General features: G+C 40.3%; 1 protein-coding gene across 1 annotated transcript; it reads right to left on the reverse strand.

Annotated features, from left to right (window-relative positions):
• Positions 1–5,817: 5,817 nt before the first annotated feature.
• LOC109624020 (neuronal acetylcholine receptor subunit alpha-3-like) lies at positions 5,818–23,784 on the reverse strand. The gene is made up of 7 exons (XM_020078520.2): positions 23,538–23,784; positions 12,803–12,942; positions 12,656–12,700; positions 12,465–12,574; positions 11,844–12,051; positions 10,627–11,631; positions 5,818–8,889 (listed from the first exon to the last, which is right to left on the reverse strand). Exons 1-7 carry the CDS (start codon positions 23,593–23,595, stop codon positions 8,764–8,766), a joined length of 1,692 nt encoding a protein of 563 aa, XP_019934079.1. The 5' UTR covers positions 23,596–23,784; the 3' UTR covers positions 5,818–8,763.
• Between the last annotated feature and the right edge of the window lie 1,093 nt (positions 23,785–24,877).

Raw genomic sequence — 24,877 nt, forward strand, 5'->3', positions numbered from 1 at the left:
TGTTCTCGCCTGTTTGGTGTTGTTTTTGTTTTCTCAGCTGTTGTTGAGCTCATAATTAAAATCTGCATAATTTGATTAGATTTTTTTGGTGCAGAAATATTTAATAAAAGAAGAAAACAGCCTTGTCTCCCACGGCCTACGGGTTTAATCTTAATCTGTTTGCTGAGGTTTTTTTTAAAGTAGCGATAAAGGCAGGAGGGGGGATTGAAGGGAAAAAATCTAACCTCGAACAAGCTTCAAAGGAGAAATCAGTCAATGGTCTCACTATCGCTACTACCAGCACTTTAGACGAAAGCATAATAACCTTGTAAACTCTGGAATATCAATGGTTCCCAAATTAGTTTTTTTTCAAAATCAGGCAAACTTTTAAATGATGTGATGAAAAAAAGATCCCCACTCGATGCAAGAGTTTGCTTATTTGATATTTTAATAATCTAAAACTGCAGATCAAAAGAGATGTAAAAGATTCTAAACCAGATTAGAGTAAAATATGTTGTTGGAAATTTGGACAAGACTTGTGATAAAGAGAGGAAATTTGAAAGGGAAAGGAAGGGACAGGAAAAGGAGCTGTCACTGATTGGACTGGAAAAGGTTCTCACTCAGTAGACACACACACACGCCTGTAACATTACACTTCATCCAGATAACAGCACAACTTTTCCTTTTGTTTTTATCTGACTGATGCGATAAGAAGAAAATGCCCCTGATTCTTTTAAACTCAAGTCTGCACAGTCTCAGGACCGTCTCCTTCAGATAACGCAGGTGTGTGTTCTGGTTTGTATTGAATTTGTATGTGTGTGTGTGTGTGTGTGTGTGTGAACCACCTACACGTTACCAACTGTAAAAACAAAATAAAACAGCTGATGGTTGCAGATCATAATTTTGAGTGCAGATTATGTATTATAATTATTACATTAATCATCTTTAGAATTATATCATCTTCTTAAAACCTGGTAGAGCAGCCTTATGAGAATATGAGGAACCATTGAAAACTGCTCTGAGTTGAATATTCTTCCTAGAATTAAAATCAAATGTCAACTTGATTTTCTTGATTGGTTTAACTTCTCCCAAATACTTTATCTAATTCAACATGTTAGTATTTCAGGCAGCAATCAAGAGCCTTGACAGCTCTCAATGATGATTCATATCATTTAATTGTGCCCTGTGGCTGTACTTTGAATGAACCATTTGGGAGGCACGGTTCATGAGATCTTATTTATCACACCATCCATTTCCCCTCATTCCCTATTCACATTTATATAAAGTGATTTAAAAAATGATTTAAAAATATGATGAACTCCCAGTGTGTGTGTGTGTGTGTGTGTGTGTGTGTGTGTGGGAATACTAGAACACCAAAGATGCTGTCATCAGACGTGAGTAAGCAGTGCTCTATTTATTTCCATGTGTCTCATCTACATTTGAGCATGTATGTGAGTTTCCAGATGTGTGTGCATGTGTGAGTCCGTGTTTGAGCGATGAGCACTTGTGACTGCCCATCTGAGTCCGTGTACCAATATGCATGGAAGTAAATCTATTGCTTTATCCGTTTGGACATGCTATGTATGTCCGTGTGCGTGTGTCTGTGTGTGTCAATGCCCATGAGGAGCTCACAGTGGATGCTGACCCAGGAGAAATCACTCTCCATGTCTCATCTAGAATTACAGAAATGTTGTGTAACCTTCAAGAGCCTCTGGACAAGATGGACAGATAATGAGGCACCTACTGTCACGCACCCACATATACAGCATGTCACATGCATATACAGCAGCTGCTGTGGCATCAGATTTCATACATCCTCACTGTGTTAAGGCCAAATAAAAAGCTGGATGACACAATATTACAACATGGTATCTGTATCAACAGCAAATGAAACAGAAACAGTTCCAGCCTCAACCCTACAGTAGAACTCAAGAGTTTCGTGTTGTTCAGTAGACTGAACTTCCCTTCGTCCTTTTTATCCAGTAAATTGTTAGAGTTCAAGTTGGAGGTGCTGAAAGGTCCATCTGCTGTCTGTAGAGCTCCCTGTGCATCATGAAGTGTAAGCCCTCAGGGGCTGTGCCTGTCCAAATGCTGTCATGCTCTAAAATAAGATTAAAACCATATTATGGAAACAGCAATAAACTTTGAATATATACTGTAAATGGCTCAGTGAGATTTTTGTTTAAAAAAAATAAAGGAAACAAGGATGCAAGCTAATCTAGTTTTTTATTGTTCAGTGTTGAGGTTATGACTTGATTTTGTAAATGAATGTTTATGTTGCTCTTTGCATCACGTCAGATTTTATACGTTTCATGGTTGAGTGATGAGGATGTGCAGGCACAGAGGACATAAGCCACATTTTATTCAAGAACTCCACTCATCACAATATTCATTTAAAAAACAATATCTTTCATTTGTTCTCATTTATCCCAACACTTGTTTGTTGGTCCTGGCTGTCTGGTTGTATGTAGATGTAATCTCCTCAGCTCTTAGCAAATAATGTCTCTCTACCCACCCAATTAGACTGTCATTGGGCCAATGAATCAAAACACATCTGTTCCATACATCTGGGCTCGTAGGAGCCTATTAATCCATAGGTTCAGAATCACTGATTTATTTCATTAATCGAGTTTGTGGAGCCCAGTAATAACACTGTATGTTATAATAAAAAATAGATATACTATTTTTGCAGCACTTTTCAGAACAAAAAGCTTAACATGATTAAACAATGATTAAGAACTAAGGCAAACAAATTTTAACATAATACAGAAATACAGTGCAGCAGCTCTGCACAGGTTAGGACGCTTGTCTCACTGTAGACATATGAGCGCAATCTTCCATATACTAAGAACAACAACACTTTGAGAATACATCTCATGCAGCAAAGCATCATTCTCTTCTTTTTTTAATCAACAGATTTAATGAAAAGAAAAAAAATGTGCACACAACCACCCACCATATTGTGTTCAGACAGGACAGGTCACACTAAGACAGCAATAATGTTCTTATTCCCTCAAGTGAGAAAGACAAAAACATGCAGGAGAGCAGAGAAATGCATATTGTTCCTGAAGTGTGTTTTTTCTCCCTAAAAAGGGCAACAAGAATGTTTCATTGTTCCTCCAAAATGCTCTTTCTTATGTGTCCTATGACAATGTTTCTTCATTCATCTATAAATATTCATCAGAGTAAAATTAGAAACCTGCTCTTTGTGTGCATGTGTGTGTGTTTACTTTTCTACTTTAGGAAACAGCAATTTATGTGCATGAGCAGACTGTGGGTGTGTGCTTGCATGTGTGTGTGTGTGTGTGTACAGAAGGCTCCCACTGGAATGAATTATTTAAAGGAGAGTCTCCTTTACTTATCCACAGTTGACTGGCCGCAGGCACATACCGTCCTGCTCATGATGACACATGAGACTACCCTAATTCACCATCCACCCTCTTGCATTTGCCCCATCTCACCCTAAACGCCGCCCCAGCCGTTCCAACTGTACGCCCTGGTCATCCCCTGCAGATAGCCCCTCATTGCTTCTTAGATCCCTCAAAATCTGAGTGGTTAAGATAGAGACTAGAGATAGAGTGAAGCGAGATCCACAAGAGATTGTTTAAAAGATAACCAAGTGTAGCAACAGAATTATGTCATTTATTTTTCAGAACTTTGATCACAGAACCACCAAAAAAAGCATGAAATTAGATCCTGCAGACACACACGCCATGACGTCATCCTGCAGCCCAGGAGCTGGATGCAGTCAGTGTCAACTGTGAGGAATCATGTAAAATATTCATCCATGTGGCTCATGGCTTAATAATGTATTATCCCTCAATTTAGCACCAAGAGCTTTGCTGCGCTCCACTCCGACGGCCACCGAGCACTTGAGGTCCAATCACTCAAGAAAGATCCACTGCTTTGAAATATCCAACACCATCACAAATTCAGATTTAAGTGGCTGCAGCTTTCGAGAAGCAGCATACCCAATGCGTCCATCTCAAAATATTATAGAATCGGCATCCTAAAATTCTGAAGAGAGACCTCCTTGTACTTTGGGAACTTTAGCAGGACGCAGATTTGAAAAGAAAGAAGAGTTGTCAGGCTTTTTTCCCTGTTAAAAGTTTGAAGGGAATTCAAAAAACTGAAGGATTACCATTTTGTACAATTGTGACATAGTGTTCCAGTAATTCTGGAGTGGCTGGTTCTCAGGATGATCTCTTCATTCTGTTACAGCCAGGTGCTGACGTGACCCTGTCAGGCAGCAGACCGAGACTGATGGGATATTATATGTAGCTTTTGTATGGCTGCCGCTGCTGCATCTCCATATTTATAACTAGACTCCGTCTATCCCATAATCCCCATGTAGTGAGCTCCATGCCAAAGAGGGCACATATATAGCCTACATAAATGAACACACACTCTCTCCCTATAGCTCGCTCACTCTCTCCGTTTCTCTCTCTCAGTTGCTCAGGTGACATGTGTAATCTCTCCCTTGCCTTCTTGAACACACAAACACACACATACACACACTTATGCACACGTTTGTTCAGTGCACACAAGTGAGGGATTAAGTGTGAGCGATTGAGTTGCTGGGAGCCACAGGGTGGGCCACTTCAAAGCCAGTGTCAGACTCCAATCTGACTCGGGGACGAAAGGGCTGCATTTTGTTCTGTCACCACCCTAAACTTTCAATGTGTGTGTGTGTGTGTGTGTGTGTGTGTGTGTGTGTGTGTGTGTGTGTGTGTGTGTGTGTGTGTGTGTGTGTGTGTGTCAGTTGACGGCCACATCCAGACTCACCCGTGACCTTTGATGAAGGAAAAGAGGGATATGTCAGAAAAAGCGAAAAGCTTCAAAGAAAAAATGCTTTGCTCTGCTTTTTTGCTCTCGAGATGCTGTTTGTGCCACTGGGGGTTTTACTTCAGCCAACATATAGTAGTGTGTGACTGTGTTTCATCGCCGTCCTGTAATAGATGATTCCAGACTGTTGTCAGACTGTTGTTTCAGTAGGTGGTATGCTTATTAGACTGTTTCTTTTTAGGGGACCAGCAGCTACAAACACAAAGAGATATTCCAAACACCACCTGCCCATGATAGGAGCATAGTCTTGAGGTTGTGAGATTCAGCTGCAGAAGTTGATGAAAGATGAAGCATGTGTGTGAATCTTTAATTCATTTATTATTTCCCAGTGGAGAAACATTGCAAGTTGCACTGGTAACATCATAAAAGAAACATACATACACACTATTATTAACTGTATGTGTGTGGTTTCTGTATGGTTTAAATATTATCAAAAAAATATTAAAAATAATTTCAGACCGTACACTATGACAGAACTTGGGAGGATATTGACACATGCAGTTGTCAAATGTTACGTCATAATAACACAGACAGCAGGATCCTCCATCTGTCACTGACACATCATTGGCTCTTGTGTTACTCACTAAAATCAAGACTTTCACAAGTGAAAAATCTAAGTATAGAAGAAAATTATACTTAATATCTGATAATATATTAGCAGTAAAAATTCTCCTAATCCTCATACCTTAACACAGTCCACTCAGTATCTGACCTCTGCAGAGCTCTGATATTCACCGTCAGCTGTAATATAATATAAAGACAAGTTTGTCTTTCAATCTATTGAATTTACCACCAGTCAAGGTGTAGAAACACCTGAAAGTAGATCAAGTGAAATCTAAGACATCTGAGTGAAATCTTCAGTTTCATAAGAAATAGTCTGAATACTTATTTATTGATTTTTCGGTCTTTCCTTTTATATTAAATTCAATATCTCTAAAGTTCTTTTTTCACTCTTTCATCATGGGACATTGAGAGTAGAATGATAAAGAAAAATAATGCATTATCTTTTTATTTTAGAATAGAGCTACAAGACAAGTGAAAAAGGTGAATGAGGTTTGAAAACGAAATGCATTTCTCTTGCAGTGATTTCAAAACGTATCTTTCTTCTTGCCTATAACATATCTTTCTTCAATGACCATACCCCACTGACCCAAGCTGATGACCCACTACGCTTTGTGGTTTTAAATAATTTCCACCCATCCTCTTTCACTCCTCTTCACATTCCTTCTCCTGCATCATTTAAACCTCCACCTTTATCATTCACCTCTTTTTTTATTCTACAGCAACTGACTGAACAGCTTTAGAACCGTGTGACATTAGTCTTGTCCCAATCAAAAACATCCAGATAGGAATGATTGCAACATGGAAACATATGTACCCCAACAGGCAAGTAGTTATCTATAATATGTATCAATAGGAAAATTAAACCTTGATACCTCACAGGAAACATTCTCTCGTGTATCAATGCCATTATACAGATTATATGTGTAACAAAGTGGAATATGCATTTCTAATATTTACTTAGAATTACACAAATCAATGTAAAAAAAAAATACTTATTACCTGACATGGCCCCCATATACAATATATGGAAACTGTGGTGTTTAATTTGTGTAGGGGCTCCACTTACATGTATGTACACAATTGACGGATTTGGGATTTTTAGAATTAATGGAGGCCGCCTCCAAAAACATTCATGCTCCTGTCCTTTCCATCAATTTACAACACAGACAACGCTACACTAAACAAGGTTAGTCCCTCTAGGTCTGCTGGATGCATAATCATGTGTTCTCCAGGGGCTGGTTCTCCCAGGGCATATGGCCGCACAGACAGATGAATACAGTCACATTCTGTTTCACCTTACCTTTATGTCTTTATAATTAAACCCTCACAAAGGAAGATCAAGTCAATTCTTAAGAGTTCAGAATTCAAAGAGTTTAAGTCCAGGAATGTCTTTATTATAAGAAATGACTTGAGACACTTTTAAGTCTTTTTACAAGTTTAATCTAAATTGTGCAATTTAAAGAGTTTCTATACATTGTAGGTTTGTAGTGATATGGTGAATTTTTGTGCAGTGCATTATAATACTTAGTGTGAGCACATGTGGAAAACACATCATCATAATTATGGGTGTACAGTGTCCTTCTCAGAAGTCATGCATAACTTATATTTTTTTAAAGTATGTACAGGCAAACAGACAAAGAAATGATTGAAAGTATTTGACAACATGAAAACCAGTCCAAGGAAAGATGTGGCAGCCATTAAATTACCTTTAGACTGAATTGTACCTATAGACATCACCTATAAAATACTAGTCACAGTTCTCTTTAATTTGGAAACCACCAGGGACGTACTGGTTCACATTTCTCAAGATGTATTCTCCTCATTGGATTTAATATGATGAGGTGTGTTAATGGTCTTTCTTTTTAGTGATTTGATGTTGTTTTACAGTAATTATATTCACACACATTGCCTGGAAATGTCAAACCTAGTATAGACAGTACAATAAAAATGGATGGGTGAAGATTATCAGTAAAACAAACTTGTTCAGTTATCATTAACCAGGGGTCGAATTATAGTGAAAGAAGAAATGTTTCATAGTGAATAATAAATAAATATTTCAGACACAAATGGTCACGACATCATTAAGACACCACAATAACTAGAATGGCAATGACTTTATTGAGGCACTCTACTGAAAAACTGATATTGTGAAGTTTTGATTAATTTATCCTCGGCTTATGATACAGTTATTATTGGCTTATTCCTCTTCCTCCCTCTCTATATCAAAAGGTATGCCCCAGGGTTTGATACTAGGACCACTGCTTTTCTCAGTATATAATCTAATTTATCATTTTTAATTTCTCAAATACATGATATGTCATACATCATGAAAATTTAGTTCATGAACTAAAAATCAAATTAAGTCTCTCCTTTCAGGAGTAATCCTGTTTCTCCCTCCACACAAGAAAAAACTTGATTATTGCAATTTTTTACGGTGATATGTTCTTTAAAATAAATACACCTGAACAGTACCAAAGACGTTGAGTACTGTATAATATTGTATTTCATTTGTATGGCTGACTGTGAAAACCTCTTACACCACTGTTCAGCTGCCATAACTGTGGCCATAACTGTATTTCCACACACTTTTGCATTTGTTAGCTTTATGAAAAAATCTCTACTTGGGCGGATCAAATCAAGTTGGCCTGCCCTCACAACATTCTACAAATGTTGGTCCCCTGGGTCAGAATACTCCCAGAACTATTATCATCAGTCATTGTTTTTCCTACTAAATGTTCCCCTTTTACAAAGTTGTACCTGTGATGGCTGGATTTTTCTCATTGATGTAGGATTGCATTTGAACTGAATATTGTGTTTATTGTGTGTGACAGTTTTATTTGTCTCTTTTAATTGATTGTCAGTATTTTAACCAAGTCACTCTTTAAAAGGAGATTTTAGTGAGACTGATTAAATGAGAGATATGATAAAAATCATAAAAAAGTGTAAAATCAGAGAGGTGTGAGCACAGTGAGCAACAAAGGACGACTGTGAGGAGAAAAGCTGCCGGCAGTGGCTCAAAGGAAAAGAGAAAAACAGAGAAAGAGAGCAGATGTGAGAAATAATTTCAGGGGAAAAAACTGTAATGAGAGGAGAAGACTGGATAACAGCATTACATGCACATTGATGGGGCAAGAAAGGGGAGGGACGAGGAAATGCGGATAAGTCATGTGAGGAAACAGACATCTGACGGCTAGAATTGATGGCGGGAGAGATGCAGTCAGGGGGGTGAGACAAAACGCCAGAAATGGGGAAAGAAGACAGCCCATATTGTTTGATGTGAAAGAACTGCGGGAGAGATAATTCCCTTACTAATTCAAGTGTGTTAGACAGAAGTAGACAAAAAGAGAGAGAAAGAGACAGAGAAAGACAAGTGTCTCAATTGAAGAAGCTGATGAGCGGCTGGAGGAAGAGTCCCAGAGTTCCCAGCACACACACTGTGACAAAAACCCATAGGAAGATCCTGTCGATGACCATGGCAACATACTTCCAGTCGTCCTCCACCTGGGGACAGGAAAAGAAGAGCATTTAGATAGTGAAAACCAAATATCTAGGACACATATATTAATAACACTGATCTCTCTACTTTTGGTAACTGTGAAATATCTGTTAATGGCACAACTGAGTCGTGTGCATTTGTGTTGAAAAAGATCTGAAACCTCCATGCATCTGGCTATTGTTAGACTCTGCACAGCATGTGTGTGCGTATAAACACAGTCAGGTGTGGACAATGGGATCATGGTTACACCGACTATAATGCCATTGTGCCCCTATAGAGGAGGCTATTCTACATGCCTAAAAAAAAAGATCCCAGCTTTGCTTAGAAAAGATGGAGCTGAGGAAACAAACATATCAGGACCATCCAGAGCACACAGGAGGCACAGACAAAGCCCCACGTCTGCAACAAACAAGCAGCTTTACACTCCCTTTATAGCTTCGTCTAAACGGTTTCTGAGCTAGGTAGAAATTCACTGAGATAACACACACAGGACAGTTTTGTTGATGTTGTGCGTATGCATGTGTGTATTGTGCAGACACAATCTATTCATACTATTCTAAAGGGAAAAGGTCCAACAAGGTTAACAATTTCATTATAGGGTTATGACTTGACTTAGGTTCATGGTTAAAATTGGGACCAAGATAATGCTGTATATGTGATGGTTCTCTGGTTTTTCCCTGGCCACGAGCTTTCAAGTCTTGTGCTTGTATCTCCCTTTAGGAGCCTGTATGCAAAGTACGCTATATGATAATAATACTCAATGCAGTAGAGGCAGAGATATTACCTGTTTTATTCTTCACATTCTTCTTCCTTGTCAAAGACCTGGTGCCTGCTTTACACAAAATGCAAATCCACTGCCAACAACTTGGTCGTCCCAGGTGTGATATGATATTTGTAGCCTCGAGTCAAAGAGTGAGCTACAGAGGTCTGCTAAGCTCACGTCTTTTTAACTGCACAGCCCTTGGTTTTTTTATTTTCATTCCCGTATTCTTTCGAGCTGACTCAGGTGATGTCACTTCAAGCAACCCATTAGATTTGTCACTGCCATTCATACAGCTTCTTCACATAAGCAGTAGTAATCCTCCTCCTACTAAACAGACCGATATGTAAAATCAGAAGGTTCCCTGTAAAGGTTAACTATTATGATTTTGATAATTTTATCCATCATAGTTATAAAAGTTGAAAACTAGAACTAGAATGGCACCCAGAAGAGCACAAACCTCCACCAAGGTCCAGCAGTTCCCTTGAATTCAATCAAGCTGCACCCAATTTTACACACTCATCAGTACACTAAACATGCCTGATTTCTGATCCTTGAATGGAAAATGCTCTCATCTCTCAGTGTTAAAGAATATGATAAAAAATACCTGGATCCGCACCCTGATCCAGATCCTTCAAAATTAAATGGGTTCTACCCTAACCCATAATGCATCATAACACCAAGTTCCATTGTAATATGTCCAGTAGTTATTTGCTTAATATTGCTTGCAAACCAACCAACAAACAGACAGGGATAAAACCTTGACCTCCTTGTCTGAGGTAATAATGTGTATCGCAGGAATAATAATTACCATAAAAGGACGAGGTTCTCTATCATACCACAGATGGGATCATACTTTTAGTATTGCCAAAGCTTCCGCTAATAGATATGTGGGGTATCAACTTTTATCATTCCAAAATAAAAGGAAAACAATAATTTAGCAGAAAAGACAGACAATAAAGCGTAATGCTTGCTGACGCACCTCTTTGGCTTTGTTGCGAGTTCTCATGTTCTCTGCGATGTACTTCACACTCTCGATGGCCTGCTTGATCTCTGGTGACACCACGGAGAAGGCAACCACAGCATTGACAGGCGATGAGACATTCAGGGGCCTGGGCAGCTTGGGCAGCTCTGACTCCTGGGGCCCTTGGGTTTGGGGTGGCTGGGGAGGAGGAGGAGGAGGGGGCATTGGGGGAGGGACAGGTGTCGGTACCTCCTTGCCTCTGTATGGGCATCTCCTGCTGATATCCCGGTTCATGTCGCGGTGCTCCACGCAGTTCATGGAGCCACCTGCTGAGGAGGTCCCTCCTCCACCCGTGCCACCATCCAGAGGTGGACAGGCGACACCCCCAGTTATACCTCCAACAATTATACTTCCTGAGCTACTTCCTATGCTGTTCTTTCTTTTCTTTTTTCCTCCAGTGCTCCCTCCTCGTCCTCCTCCTCCTCCTGTCCCTGCTGTAACACTAGCAGGGGAGGAGCAGCCCTGGTCGATAGGCCGCCTCATCAGCATCACCCTGGGCAACACCCCAAGGAACACAGACCTCACCCACTCTGGCATCGTGTGAGTCATGGGGGTGCGGTAGTGGACGTTCAGCACAAAGACGGTGATGACGATGCTGAGTGTGACGAAAATCATGGTGAAGAGGAGGTACTCGCCGATCAGTGGGATGACGAGTGATGTCGAAGGGATGGTCTCGGTGATGACCAGCAGGAACACAGTGAGGGAGAGGAGGACGGAGATGCAGAGGGTGACCTTCTCGCCACAGTCAGACGGGAGGTAGAAGACCAGCACTGTGAGGAAGGAGATGAGGAGGCAGGGGATGATGAGGTTGATGGTGTAGAAGAGCGGCAGGCGGCGGATGTAGAAGGAGTAGGTGATGTCTGGGTAGATCTCCTCACAGCAGTTATACTTGATGTCATGCTTGTATCCTGGTGCGTCGATGATCTCCCACTCTCCGCTTTCCCAGAAATCTTTCAGATTCACCTGAAGAGAAATGGGAAAAGCTATTTTTAAGTCTCAGAGTTGCTGCTTATGAAACCACTCGTAAGTTTTGTTTGTAAATTGTGATTTTTTAGTCGAGGATCACATTAAAAAATGCATTTACGGCTTGAGAGGGAAATATTGCTAATATTTTTGAATTTTCAAAGCTACTAATGGTCAGGATTTCTCCCCAGGGATCAGACGGACCCACTGACCTTTGAGCCAATGAGCACCAGGTCGATCTTGGCCTTGTCGTAGGTCCAGGAGCCGAACTTCATTGAGCAGTTCTGGTAGTCAAAGGGAAAGTAGGTGATGTCCATGGGGCACGAGGATTTAAAAATAGCTGGAGGAATCCAAGTGATGGTGCCATCAAACTTCAGCAGAGCCTTGGTTTTGTCTTCCACGAGGAAATCACCCACAGCACTGTAAGAGATTTCAAAGGTCGTTTTACTTAAAGGCCGTTACAACATTTAGCTGAAAATGTCAGAAGATACTGAGCAAAATCTAAATATCATTAGCATGTAGAAAGAAGAATTAAGGAAGCATTACTTGTGAAAAAGATACTGTAGCTGAGAACATCAAGGTATTGCAGCCACATCTATCTGATTAGTATCTGTAATATAAACAATCTTATAGAGATATGAACAACTTATTTATATAAAGTACTTCTGATGGGTGATGTCTATTTTAAGTGTCACACATTGGAATTAATTTATATTTTTTCAGATAATGAATTTGAGGAACAGAAAACAGATATATTGCTGAAAAACACTATAAAACTGTTTAATCTTTCAGCATCTTTGTTTTTTACTTCTCATCAGTGAATAGAAACTCACTTGTTGTACAAAACAATATCAGGCCTCCAAATTTTATTGGAAGGAACTCGTATGAACTCAATTCCATCGTATTCAACAGGGGCCCATTTCAGTTTGTAGTCATTCCACACCTGAAAGAAAAACCAGGGTAAGTTTCCACATACAAATAATGTGGCAGACACCACATACATGTAAAATGAACCTGAACTCACATGTCTCAGCCACAGATTGGTTTCCATTATCTGATTCACCTCATCCTGTAATGACACAAAGGACGAATTAGTCATCAGAGTGAAATGTAGATGAATGAATGATCCATATCTGTGTTATTTCTTTGTTTATAGACAACAGACTCTCACCACTTTGACCAGCTGAGAAATGGACACCTCAAACTCCACTGTGACTGGATCAGATACATTCTCCACCGGCCGGATGAACTGGTTGTACCTTCGGAACAACCTCCGAAACAATCTGTCCTCTCCTTTAGATGAAATGCAGCCTGATGAAAAAGAGAGGAGGTGGAAATGGAGAAAGAGGAAAATGAGCAAATATAATGAAATAAAGGCTCAGAGAGAAATAAAACAATGTCACTTTACATTTCCCGTGTTAAATTGTGGGCATTAAGAAATCCAGCATTAAGGGTCACTTGAGTTAAAATGTGGCACTTGTTCATTAGATATTTTGTTCTATGTATGTTTGATATTGTTGCTGCAAAAGAAACACACACACACAGGTTTGTGCAGCTATCTTTATTGGGACAGCCAAACCAGAACTTTATAACTAACTATAACTGTAACCAATGAATGCCTGACCCTGACCTTAACCTAACCACAGTTCACACCTTAACCCTAACCTTAACCAAGTTCTCAGAAATTATGTTTTGTCCCTTTAGAATCAGGCTTTGGTCCCCATGAGGTGTACTGGTCACGACAAGGTCAGTGTTGATATTGGAAAAGGTCCAAGAGAGGCAACAAAAATGAGTACACACACACACACACACACACACACACACACACACACACACACACAAAAATGGCTTCACCAGAATAAAAGAAATAACATTTAGATGTGCAGATAGTTTTGTTTTGAGAGAAATTAGTTTGATTTAGGTGAAATAACCCTTTAACTTTTAAATCGATGTTGTTTCTCTATGATGGCTGCGAGAGATCAGTGTTCTGAGAGGGTATAAAGCTGCATGTTTACAAAATGAAGGCAACACCTGAAAGCTTTTATCATATCTCCAAAGACAAAGTGCTTAAAGTCAAAGATGAAGTATCCCAGAGCGTGTGTCTGCACGAGTGTGTTTGCCCTTTGTGAGGCTTGATTGAAGTTTATATCGTGGAAAACTGCAACTGGTAACACTGAGGCCTGGCATGGCACATAGACCCACGCCTGTCCAAGCAGAAAATGTAGCCTCACTTGGGACGGCACACAGTCACACCATCAGCAAAACCTCAGAAATACTGTGCCAGTGGCTTCAATGGTGGCTCCAGTTCCTCTGTAACACTTTTTCTTCTGGTCAACTAAACACCGGCCAACAGAGTTAGACAGAGTAGATATTTATTATATATTAGATACACTGACAGTCAGTCCTCCTGAATGCCCTTGAATCGTGAACTTGTTCAAGCACAGCAAACAACCACAAAAAAAAAAAAATCCTCCTTCTCCGTACTGTAGCTTTCAAGTCAAGAAGTGACGCACACTTTACTCAACGCGGTCCCGAACAATCAGACTTGCACTTAGTGAGCCGCGTGAACCATTTCAGAGCTGGAGGAGAATTTGAGTTACCAAAGGGGCAAATGGTGAATAACCCATATCCACACAAATAGCCATGTACACTGAAAAGGTTTGTTTCCTTGACAACAACTGAATAAAACATGGTCCTTCAATGGCAAACTTTCCTTCTGCGCGAGCGTCAGTTTAACTCACTACAAACCAGAAGCATGAAAAACTGATGTTTCCTGTCTTCATCCTCTTCATCCTCACGCTATCATCTCTGAATAAGTCATGTCTGATCACTGATGGAGGAACAACTGGAATGTAGGTTACATATCTTTTATCGCAAACATTAGTGGTTAAGCAACTAATCAAAATATGAACTGAAAATCCATCCATCCATAATCCATTCCACTGGAAGCTGAAACCAATCCCAGCTGACAGCTGGAGGCAGGGTACAGGTTGCCAACATACTTTATAACATATACAGTAAAATGACCAGTCACATTCTGACATTTAGAGTCTCTAATTTACCTTTAACTTAACTTTAGGAGGGAGTCGGACTCGGAGTACACGAGGAGACCATGCAAACTCCACACAGACTGGGATTCAAACTGGGAACATTCGTCTTCTGAGGTAACATTGCTAACCAATCCAGCCATACTGAGCTAATCTGGAGCGCAAGAATGCAGCCAAGTGGGAAGTAATTGTTTTCTATAGATGTATAGACTTTGAAAATGAGAATATATGTGGCCATTCAGTTGGGACCGTCTCTACTGAAAGTGTACATGTATTATTTTTCATTATCTTTGCTCCTACGGTCATACTGCAGATCCTCTTTTTATTGCTGTTGGGAGTACACTCCCAACAGGTGGATATCATTACATGGTACTACATTCTGTCCAATTTATCATATTGGGAGACGTACCAAGGCTGAGAAAATAATAACTGTGAACAATCTAAATCATGAGCATGTAAATGAATGTTATAGCCGAACAATAATTTTACATTTAACACTTCAACACACATTTCAAAACGATTTTAATCTCAGGAGTTGGGGGTAAACAAATTTTACTGAGCTAAAAATTCTCTTTTGAGCACTTATATAATCACAACATCTGGTGCAACAACAAACACACTCCAATATTTCATTGTGTGTAAAGGTCATAGTGAAAACAGGATGCTGCAGCAACATTTACAAGCATGCAAGGACTTAATTTATCCTCATTCATTACACTTACTCCCCTAAACTCAGAGTTAGTCTCACTTAATATCAGGTTAGGATTTAGCACACAATGCACATTGCAGACCAGCGGAAGCAGAAGCCATTTAAGTCCAATGAGACCAGGCTGCACTGATTTTCTTTTTCCTATAATGTTTTACTGAATCACAAATTGTGCATGGATGCTGGACCTATAATTAGCCACTCTGTGTATATTGCAACCCATTTATTGGTCTTGATTTAGAAACAAAAAGGGGATTTGATTTTATTCCAGTGAAAGTAATAGTCTCACCTTGACAAGACAAAACTAGAAACAACTTTCAATGATGAAAAATAAAACCCATCACATCTAGCTCCAGTTCTCTATAAGGGTAAAAATGACATTATACTGTTGTGGTTTCTAAACTCTTCTGAAGTTTTCTGAGGTCATTGGCAGAGGCGAGCTGAGTCTTACAGCTTAACGAAAAGGCCTCTCTTGAGAGACACTTGTGTAATTTCAGCTCTTGGTACCTGCTGTAAAACTGCTCGCTGCTCCCTGAGTCGCTGCACCGCCAGAACCTTGTTTAAGTCGCTAATTGGGTGAGGGGAAACCAGGGCAATTAAACCAAGTCAATTAATTGGACCTTTTGTTCAATGTAACAAAAAAAAACAACGTTTTTTTTCTTCCTCTGTTGGCACAGACACTCCCTTAATTCCCTCCTTTATTCTGCCATTGAAGATCTTAACTTGCATTAATTTAATGGAAGTTAATTATGACCTTTGTACTTTCACCTCAGTTGATGCTGCACGTGAATTTTCTGTATGCCTCTCTCCCTGGTATTTAATGTAAGAATTTCTTTCTTTGGGTCACAGAGTGCATTTAAAAGTGAGCATGTGGAAGTAACAGGCAGCGATAAAACATTTATGATTAAGAATGATTTATAAATCTTCCATTAAGAATATACATACAGCAGATACAGACTCCTGAGTTAAAATCCAAACCACATGTAATTTCACATGATCCAGCTGTCGAGTGCATATTTCTATAGCACTTATCTAAACAAGGTTATAAAGGATTGGGAATTGGAATAAAACAACACAGGTAAAACAAAATAAGAAATATAACATACAATATAAAAATTTATAATAAACAACATCCAATGATATTACTTAAAAATCAGGCATTAAACAGACTTTTCCATACAAATATGTTTTAAGCAATGATTTTAAAACAGGTAAAGTGCAAGTTTAATCTACTCAGGCAAGGAAGATAAGAGCCTCGGAGCCCAGATGGCAAAAGCACCATCACCCTTAGTTACCAGCGTTAGTTACCAGCTTTAGTTACCAGCCTTGACTAATGAACTGCTTAGACTAGAGCACACCAAGTGAGTAGCTCTGTAATATAACCAGGTGCCAATTCATCCAAAAAGTGATATATTTAAGTAAGAATTAACACCTCCACTTCCATACCTGGGGGAGTCACAGATCAAATCTACAGATATCATCAACAAAAGGTGTCTTGTCTTTTAACAGCTTCTGTAGCTCAAACTTTATAAAGTGTTTAACCATTGAAGACAAAGCTGTCTTTGCAGTGTGTCTTTGAGAACAAAAACGCATGTGAATTCAGCTTGACAGTTGTGTTGCATCAAAGCAGAGGTGTGCTCTTTCATGATGCACTAACAAAGTGACAGGCCTCTGTTCTGACGGGGGCGAAGCCAAGCCAAGCAGTCATGTGTTTCACCCTCAAATAGCCACATTGATTTAGCATTAGCAAGCCAAACAGCGGGTCTATCTCTTGGTGGCTACAGGAGCCTAAAGCTGCAGAAAGACCCACGGCCTGTGAGAAGCTCTTTGATCACGCATGTGCTTAACAGGATGAGCCTGGGAGCGAGTGGTGGACACTCTGAAGGAACTAATTACCCTCCAATAATACACTGCTGACAGTGAGTGTGAGTGCATGCAGAAGAGATACGAAGAGAGAGTGGAGAGAAAAGATAGGAGGAGAGAAGTGGAGAACAAGCTGAGAAGAGCTTGATAGTGTGGCTTTGCTCTCCAGGGTTTTTGATGGCCTGACCATGACATGCTGAGTGACGCACGAGAGGATCCGCGGTGATTACTGCACGTGCTGCGACTCTCCCATGAAGCATACGGTGCATGTATTAACAATGTTTTCATGTACGAGGGTTTGCCTACATCTAGACCGTACGCCTGTGTGAACACACACGTTCCTATTTATCTATGTATGTCCATTGACCTCTGATTTGACTCGCTCTGAACAGCATATGATTTTTTTCACTGATGCATGAAATTCAATAGTTCTTTGCCTCCATGCTTTCATCCGAAAACATGTAATATAGTTTAGAGGTCAGATACTTAGCAAAGGTTATGATATTGATATTGACATAGGTTGAGATATTGTTATTAAATTCCCATTTTTATACAAAATAGATGAACTAATGATGCAACTTTATGTTCAAGTTGCCCAATGAAGGAAAGCCTTTAACAGACTTCACATCACCACAATAATGTCATATTTCATCTGTGCCAATACTGACTCACCTACTGACTCTAGTATCATTAAGATGAGAAAAATCCATCCCAACTCAATCCAGTTTCTTTGTCAATGCCAACATTAACTTTCCACTCTACCTCATCGTAACAGTGAGTTGCTGACTCATCATATCAGAGTCTGGCCTTGTGTAAAAATTATTTAAATGAGTTGCATGAAGTGAATATACAGATTTGAAATTTGAATATATGAGCAATTATCAAGTCAGTCCAACTCAGCAATTTAATTCAAGCAGCTGGAGGAAGCTATGACTGATCTGGGTTATCTCTACTGCTGAGATACAGCAAGAGTTTGTGAATCTATTGGACACAGTGCCCATCTCAAAAGAAGAACAAAATATTTTGTTGTCCGGCATAAAACTCACCTTATGTTAACTCTTATTTGCCCTGTTTATCAAATGAAGAACAAATGAACAGTCTTCATCATGGCTGTGTGGCCACATAACAATATATAAGAATCTTCTTTTAAAAAGCAAAAAACAATAAAGACAATGTTTAAATCAGGGCTAAATCACGATGGCTAGATGATTGGGTCAGACAATACAGCAGGCCTCATGGGGTTTAGTATGCAGTGTGATTTGTACAAACCAATACTGATCCAAGGAGTGAACCACCCAGTGACGGTCATGAGTGGCCAAGGCTCATCAATGCATGTGGGCACTGGGTAGTCAAGGTTGGCCTGCTTGGTCAAATCCCAGAGAAGAGCTACTATAGCACAAATAGTACAGAAAACTTCAATACTATAATGGCAAGATGTCACAACACACTGACCAGTAGGTTGCTCACTGGAATGGAATGGAATGACAACTACCACAAGCACCTACAATGAGCCCTCAAATCATTCCTGAATCATAGAGTAATGTAAAAAGGTGTTGGTCTGATGAATCATCTTTTCTTTTAAATCATGTACATTGCCAGGGTACATGCAACTGGTTGACCTGAGGAAGAGTTGCAGGGTGCACAATGCATGGGAAGGTAAGCCAACAGAGGAAGTGTGATGCTCTGCAGGAAAATGCTCTGCAGGAAAATGCTCTGCGTTGGGGAAAGCAAAATGGGAGAAAAATCCCTGTCCACCATGTGAGGGGTCTTGCTCAACCCCATCTCTAGCTTTCTATTTCTCACCATCACTGCTTTCATGCTAAAGCGTGACTCAGTTCTTTGCCAGCACTGAAGACCAGGATGTCTCAGAGGAATCAGGCAGCGGTGCTGTCTGGGGGAAAATATCTGTGGAAAAAGAGAAAGAAAGAGTGTGGTGGTGGTGGCTAGAGGAGGGGAGGGTGATGGTTTAATCCAATCCATAGGGTGGTGGTTACACACATGTGCACTAGGGAAAGAGGGGGGCTTTTTGGTTACAATAATCACATGACAATCGTGTTAAGAGGATCCTCAACACCACAGAGCCCCTAAGCCACACACACACAGTAGCACACACACACACAGTAGCACACACACACACACACACACACACACACTCATTTTGCCTGTCAGACTTTAATGCAACTATATTGCTTCTGAGAGAGAAACCGGAGAGCTGTTCTGCAGTTCCGAGCTCAGAGGAGCATTTTAGTCTGGCAGAGGAGCAAATATGCTTGATGGTGGAAGCAGACAACTCCATATGAGCAAACTTAAAGGCTTAATATAATCCATTTCAAATGCTGAAAGAAAAAAAAAAGAAATAAAGATTTGTTATTTAGCCTTTGCTAGTGAAACCAAAACCTCCATTGACTCAAAACATTCAGTTGTGATGACTTATTTTTTTTTCAAACAAGTATGTTTATTTTCTTCTGTAGTGATGGTACTAGTAATTTACACTTTCAGCTTTTTTGGTTGAAACGATTTATCCTCTTTACACTTTAAACACACAGCCGCAGCCTATTTGGATGCAAGATTCAGGCCTGGCACACAAGCAGATCAGATCAGGCAAGATTCTCCAAGTAAATGCCTCATGCATTTGGTCTCATTTTAATATCACATTTGAAGGAACCTATCATCTCCCCCACAGGCTGTGACTAAATTTTGAGTGTCATTACTCAAACTAACGTCCCCCCCTCACTTCCTGTACCTCCAAGCCTCTCCAACCATTTCTATTTTGACTAAAACACCCAAATCCATGCGGACTGCCGAATCAGCAATTCCTCTGTTACAGGGACAAATCACTCGATCCTGGATGGCAGGAGACAATACCTTCTGTAGCCCACTAATCGGACCCCCCTGGGAGTGTGTGTGTGTCAGTGTGTGTTTTTCAGCCATATATCTGCATACACAGCCCCGTGTTCAGAATCAGAAAAAAGCCTACACAGCCAGTGAAGGATTGGGGTAAGGAGGAAGGAGAGGTGGAGGACAGAGTGGGGGAAAACAGAATGTGAGAATAGAAATCCTTTCATTTTTCTAGGTTAACCACCACTAAATCGAAAAGAGACAGTAGATTTCCTCTGACATGAAGAAGATCTGTGAGCGTATCAACACTACCATCCATTCACAGCACCATTTTCTTGTTCCTTTTGAAATTTCCCCAGTTCAAGGGCAAAGTGACAAAGCAGAAGAGAGTGAAACAGACGAGTGAGGGAGTCTGCGTCAGGTCCCAGCATGTGTGAAGCCAGTGTCTCTCACATGACGACTGGAGCGTGACAATACAAAGACACTTAGTGCCGCTCCCACAGGAAAGACTGCGAGTACCACATCTGGGACGAACTCACTGTTGCACTAAAGCGGTCACAACATTTTCACATAGCTGAGCAGAGATTCGGCCTATGGACAAATTCGTCACACCTCCTGCAGCCTCTGAACAAAGCACACCGTATCTCATATAGGTAATTCCCAGGAAAAGTGTCTGTTTATCTGGGATAAACTGAAGAAAGCTGTCTTCAAACATGAACTGTCCAAACACTTGGGTCCAGACGTTTTCACGACTTTGCCTTTCACATCTGATGCAGCAGGATATTATGCAGAACATTCAGGCAAGGGAAGCATTCAGGAGGCAGGACATGATGTGCACATTCTGTATAAATCACCTTTTCTCGATACAGGCGTCGGCCAAAAGGTCTTGAATTTCATTGTTTGTGCAATTTGACATCTTCGTCTTCTATGTGTATGGCGACAATTTTTTATGCTGAGATATTTGTATTAATTCAGATTTTTTCAGTTTTGTATCCATCACATGCTAGGCTGTCGCTCGCTGTAAATTTTCCGGACATTTCCCTGCTATATTGTCACATGGGCTCACTCAGACAGGAGTGGTTTGGGAAATGTACGGAGCAACTGACTCTGACATTTGTATTCTCACATTGAGCCCTTCTGGAAAAATTCTGGAAAATGTCCTGAAAGCAGCAGAGTGTTCAACATGACCACATATTACGTGTGTGGTTTAACAGATAGAAAAATGTGCCTGTTACACGAGACTTAAAACAACACATTTAGTTAAGATTGAGATAAGATTTGAATCTGACAGCTGTAATGTTCCCTTAATGACTGTGAAAACAGCTTTTTAGTTTTGCAAAGAAAGAGCCGAGTAGCCAAAGCAACAACTAGTTACATAAAGTGAAGGCTACCTGATAAAATAGTCAAAGCTGAAAGGCTTATAGTACATCTGTACATCTTGGTCTTTCAGTTTGCTATTTGTTATAGAAATGATCGCTAATAAAGTCAATCTGTTGATACAAACCCACACTAAAGCGAACAAGCTTTGCAGAGGTTGAGCTAACTCTGAAAAGTTTAAATGTTGGATATTTAACTGTGAATGAGTTTACATATATTATATAACTACTAACAGAAGAATAACAAGCAGACACATTACATGCATCTGAAACTGTTATTTGAGAGAAAAAGTTCTGCAGCCAGACAATGCATAAAATGAAAATATTATATCGGCCTGATCTCTGCACTTAAAGGCAGAAACTTACATCAAAGTACAACCCACAGTATTTGACTGGCATGTGTCAAAGTGCAAAAACAGCAGTGACACTGCCAAAAAATATTTACTACTTTAAAGCAAGTAGCTTTTTTATCCTACACAGTTAGATGTGTGTGCGGCTGGTTGCTCCCATGGGTAAACACAGTCTGCCATGACGCCTCTCTCTCTGTACTCTCTGTGGATGTGACTGAGATGAGACAGTGCATTAAAATAACCGTTAAGTTACATGTAAACACAGCGTAAAAAGTTTTCCCTTATCATTTATCTAGTCTTTCATCTGATGTGGGTCCCCTAGGAACCAGACCCCACTTCAAAAACTGCTGTTTAAAAGCAAACTTAGGCCTTAAATGAACTTAAAACATCAGAAAATACAAAATAAGCTGTGAAAACACATAAGGAAATGGATCACTCACACACACAAATCACACAGTGCCAGCTTTAACTTTTCCTTCCAAGACCACTGGCAACCATCTGCCCTTGAGCAACACAGCCTACAGCTCCAGGACAACAGGACCATGTACTAACCATGACCTCTGACTGCTGTGGGAAGCTGCAGCCCACAGTTCTGCACATGTGAAAGAGACTCAGGTATGAAATCGACGTTGACAGCCATTGAGCTGATGCTGGAGAATGGTATGTCATCCATGTGTAGGATCATTTGGCACATGCATGGTTGCCTCGCAGTCGCTCCGGGGGTGGAGTTGTTGGCTAATGCGATATGTCATGATCTCAGATCACCCATCTCCTGAGAAAATGAAACCCCTCGTGCATGTAAGAATATCCTGGTTGAATTATGCATCCAGATCTGATTATTGACACATATACTTAACACAACAGTGACTAAACAGAAATAATGTTTTGTATCGCATGCAGGTGGTGTGTGTGTACTTATTTTTTTTACCTATTACTTATAACTGTTCCAGTATAAACACTGACGTCATGGGTACCACAACCTGGTTCTAATTAAGTTTGTTTTTTTATTCTGAGGTCCTGGTTCAAGTTAGGGGTCAGATGTGGATAAATTAAGGTTTGGATTAGGTGTAAATTGGTCTTTGTTAAGGTTAGGCTGTCCACAATGAATGGAAGTCAATGCAGTGACATAGCTGTGCAAACTTTTTTATGTGTGCTAGTGCATGTTGACCCATGGTCATGAGGGGCAATTTTGGTTAAATACCATCATTGTGAGGACATTTTGATGTTGTGGGGAAATTTTAGCTGGTCCTCAAAAATTCAATAGACTGAGGGTTAAGACCTGGTTTTAGGGTTAGGGTTAGAATTAGGTGTCAATGAGTGCGTGTGTGTGTGTGTGCGCGCGCGCGTGTGTGTAGCTCGGGTCTCGCTCAGAGTTGCGCGCTCCTGGACGCAGAATGAAAGATCATATCTCTGTAAAGTGCCATGGCTCATTCTGTATCAAGACGCAATAGCACCGGTATTCTGTTCAACTTGAAAAAAGTTGAGGTTCATTCCCCCAAAAATGAAAATATCCTAACTACAGTTACGTTTTTATCGCGCGTTTCTCTCTGGACTGGGGATGAAGTCAGATTGTTTGCCAGGATCTTTCTCTCAGAATCGCACAGGGAACTTGAGCAGGGGTGGAGAATCTGATTTGATAAGCAGGGACTAAACGAAGAGAGAGTAGGCTGTACAGAAAGTAACCAGTATTATGGTACCTCACCATGCATGGCGCGCCGGGTCTTACCTTGCGCTGCGAGGAGCACCAGCAGGAGCACGCTTGTTACTTTCCCGGGGAAATTCATTGATTGATCGAAGCTTGACGACGCCTCCTGTGGATGAAAATGTGATTCCGGTGAAGGCGTTGTTGTCAATAACCTGCTGCGGGCGTCAGCGAGGCTTTGAGATTACAGCATTTTCCTTTGCGCTCCGGAGCGCGGTGGAGAGGTTGGACTCGTGGTGCGCTCTCCCGACACAACTTCTGCACGTCCCTCCTCCTCCACCCCTCCCTCCATCCATCCGTCCGTCCGTCCCCACGTCCCACACTCCCACCCACTCACCCACGGGCCAAACTTAGCGGCCTGACTCACAGTGACTCAAAGGTGATAAGTTTGGAATAATGAAATGGTTTTGGCTCTAGGCCCGAAGGTGCCCTGCAAACTCCACTGCAAATGTATTCTCATATTCAAGCAAGTATGCTTCCTTAAACAAACAGCCCATCTGGCTATCTACCAACCTATGCATCAATCTAGATATGCAAAATATATATATATATATATATAGTTTCTCTTTAAAAAGTAAAAAAAGAAAAATGAAAAGACTTATCCCCACATCTACTCAATATAGCTCTAGAGACAAAATGCAGTTCACACATACACACATCACAAATTGTCAGTTCTGAGCTGTAAATGACCTATTTAGTCACTTAATTGATTTTGTCAGCATAACAATGCTCAGGCAGCTTAGAGCATTAGCTGCTCTATAATAGAGCCTTGAAGGCTGCACACTCTGCCCAATTCAAATAATGGAAAGCTATTAAAGCTTAGAAGAAGCACTGGAATCATTCTGGAGCATCATGCACACCCAGAACCATTTACTATATAAGATTAAAAACAAAAATGCTAATGTTGTGTTTCAACATCATACTGCAGAAAGAAGTAAACAGACTGGATTTAGCTTTTTATCATTTTTAGCTCCATCTCTTGGGACATTTTAGAAATATGCATCCAAAGTTTCTTCCTTTTGTTTGCCTAAATTCCATGAATTAATCTGTTGTAGTCAGACATGTTAAGTTTAGCTTTATGTCAGACTCATGGGTCGATTATAGATAATAAAATAAAATGAAAAACAAAACAAAATCAAAATAAAGAAATACAATCATCACACTTCACAGGGATGAACAACATATACTGAGTTTTCTTCCAGTGTTTACAAAAACAAGATGATTGTGTCATTTGCTGTTGTCTCAGTGTCAGATGTGCACACTATGTTATTTTACAAGCCAATTTGTAAGAGGATGGACCAAAATAGCGTTTGATTTGTCCCTGAATATTTCATGAATCTATGTGCGTGCATGTATGGAACATA

The sequence above is a fragment of the Paralichthys olivaceus genome, chromosome 9 (assembly GCF_024713975.1).
Source record: "Paralichthys olivaceus isolate ysfri-2021 chromosome 9, ASM2471397v2, whole genome shotgun sequence".
NCBI lineage: Eukaryota > Metazoa > Chordata > Actinopteri > Pleuronectiformes > Paralichthyidae > Paralichthys > Paralichthys olivaceus.

Bases quoted from the DNA above. Each gene is read 5' to 3' on its own strand.
- LOC109624020 (XM_020078520.2), bottom strand. From the start codon at position 23,595: ATGAATTTCCCCGGGAAAGTAACAAGCGTGCTCCTGCTGGTGCTCCTC. The intron at 12,052-12,464 runs GTGAGTTTCTAT...AATCTCTTACAG, and splicing joins GATATTGTTTTGTACAACAA to TGCTGTGGGTGATTTCCTCG. The intron at 8,890-10,626 runs GTGCGTCAGCAA...TCCTGTCCCCAG, and splicing joins CTCGCAACAAAGCCAAAGAG to GTGGAGGACGACTGGAAGTA.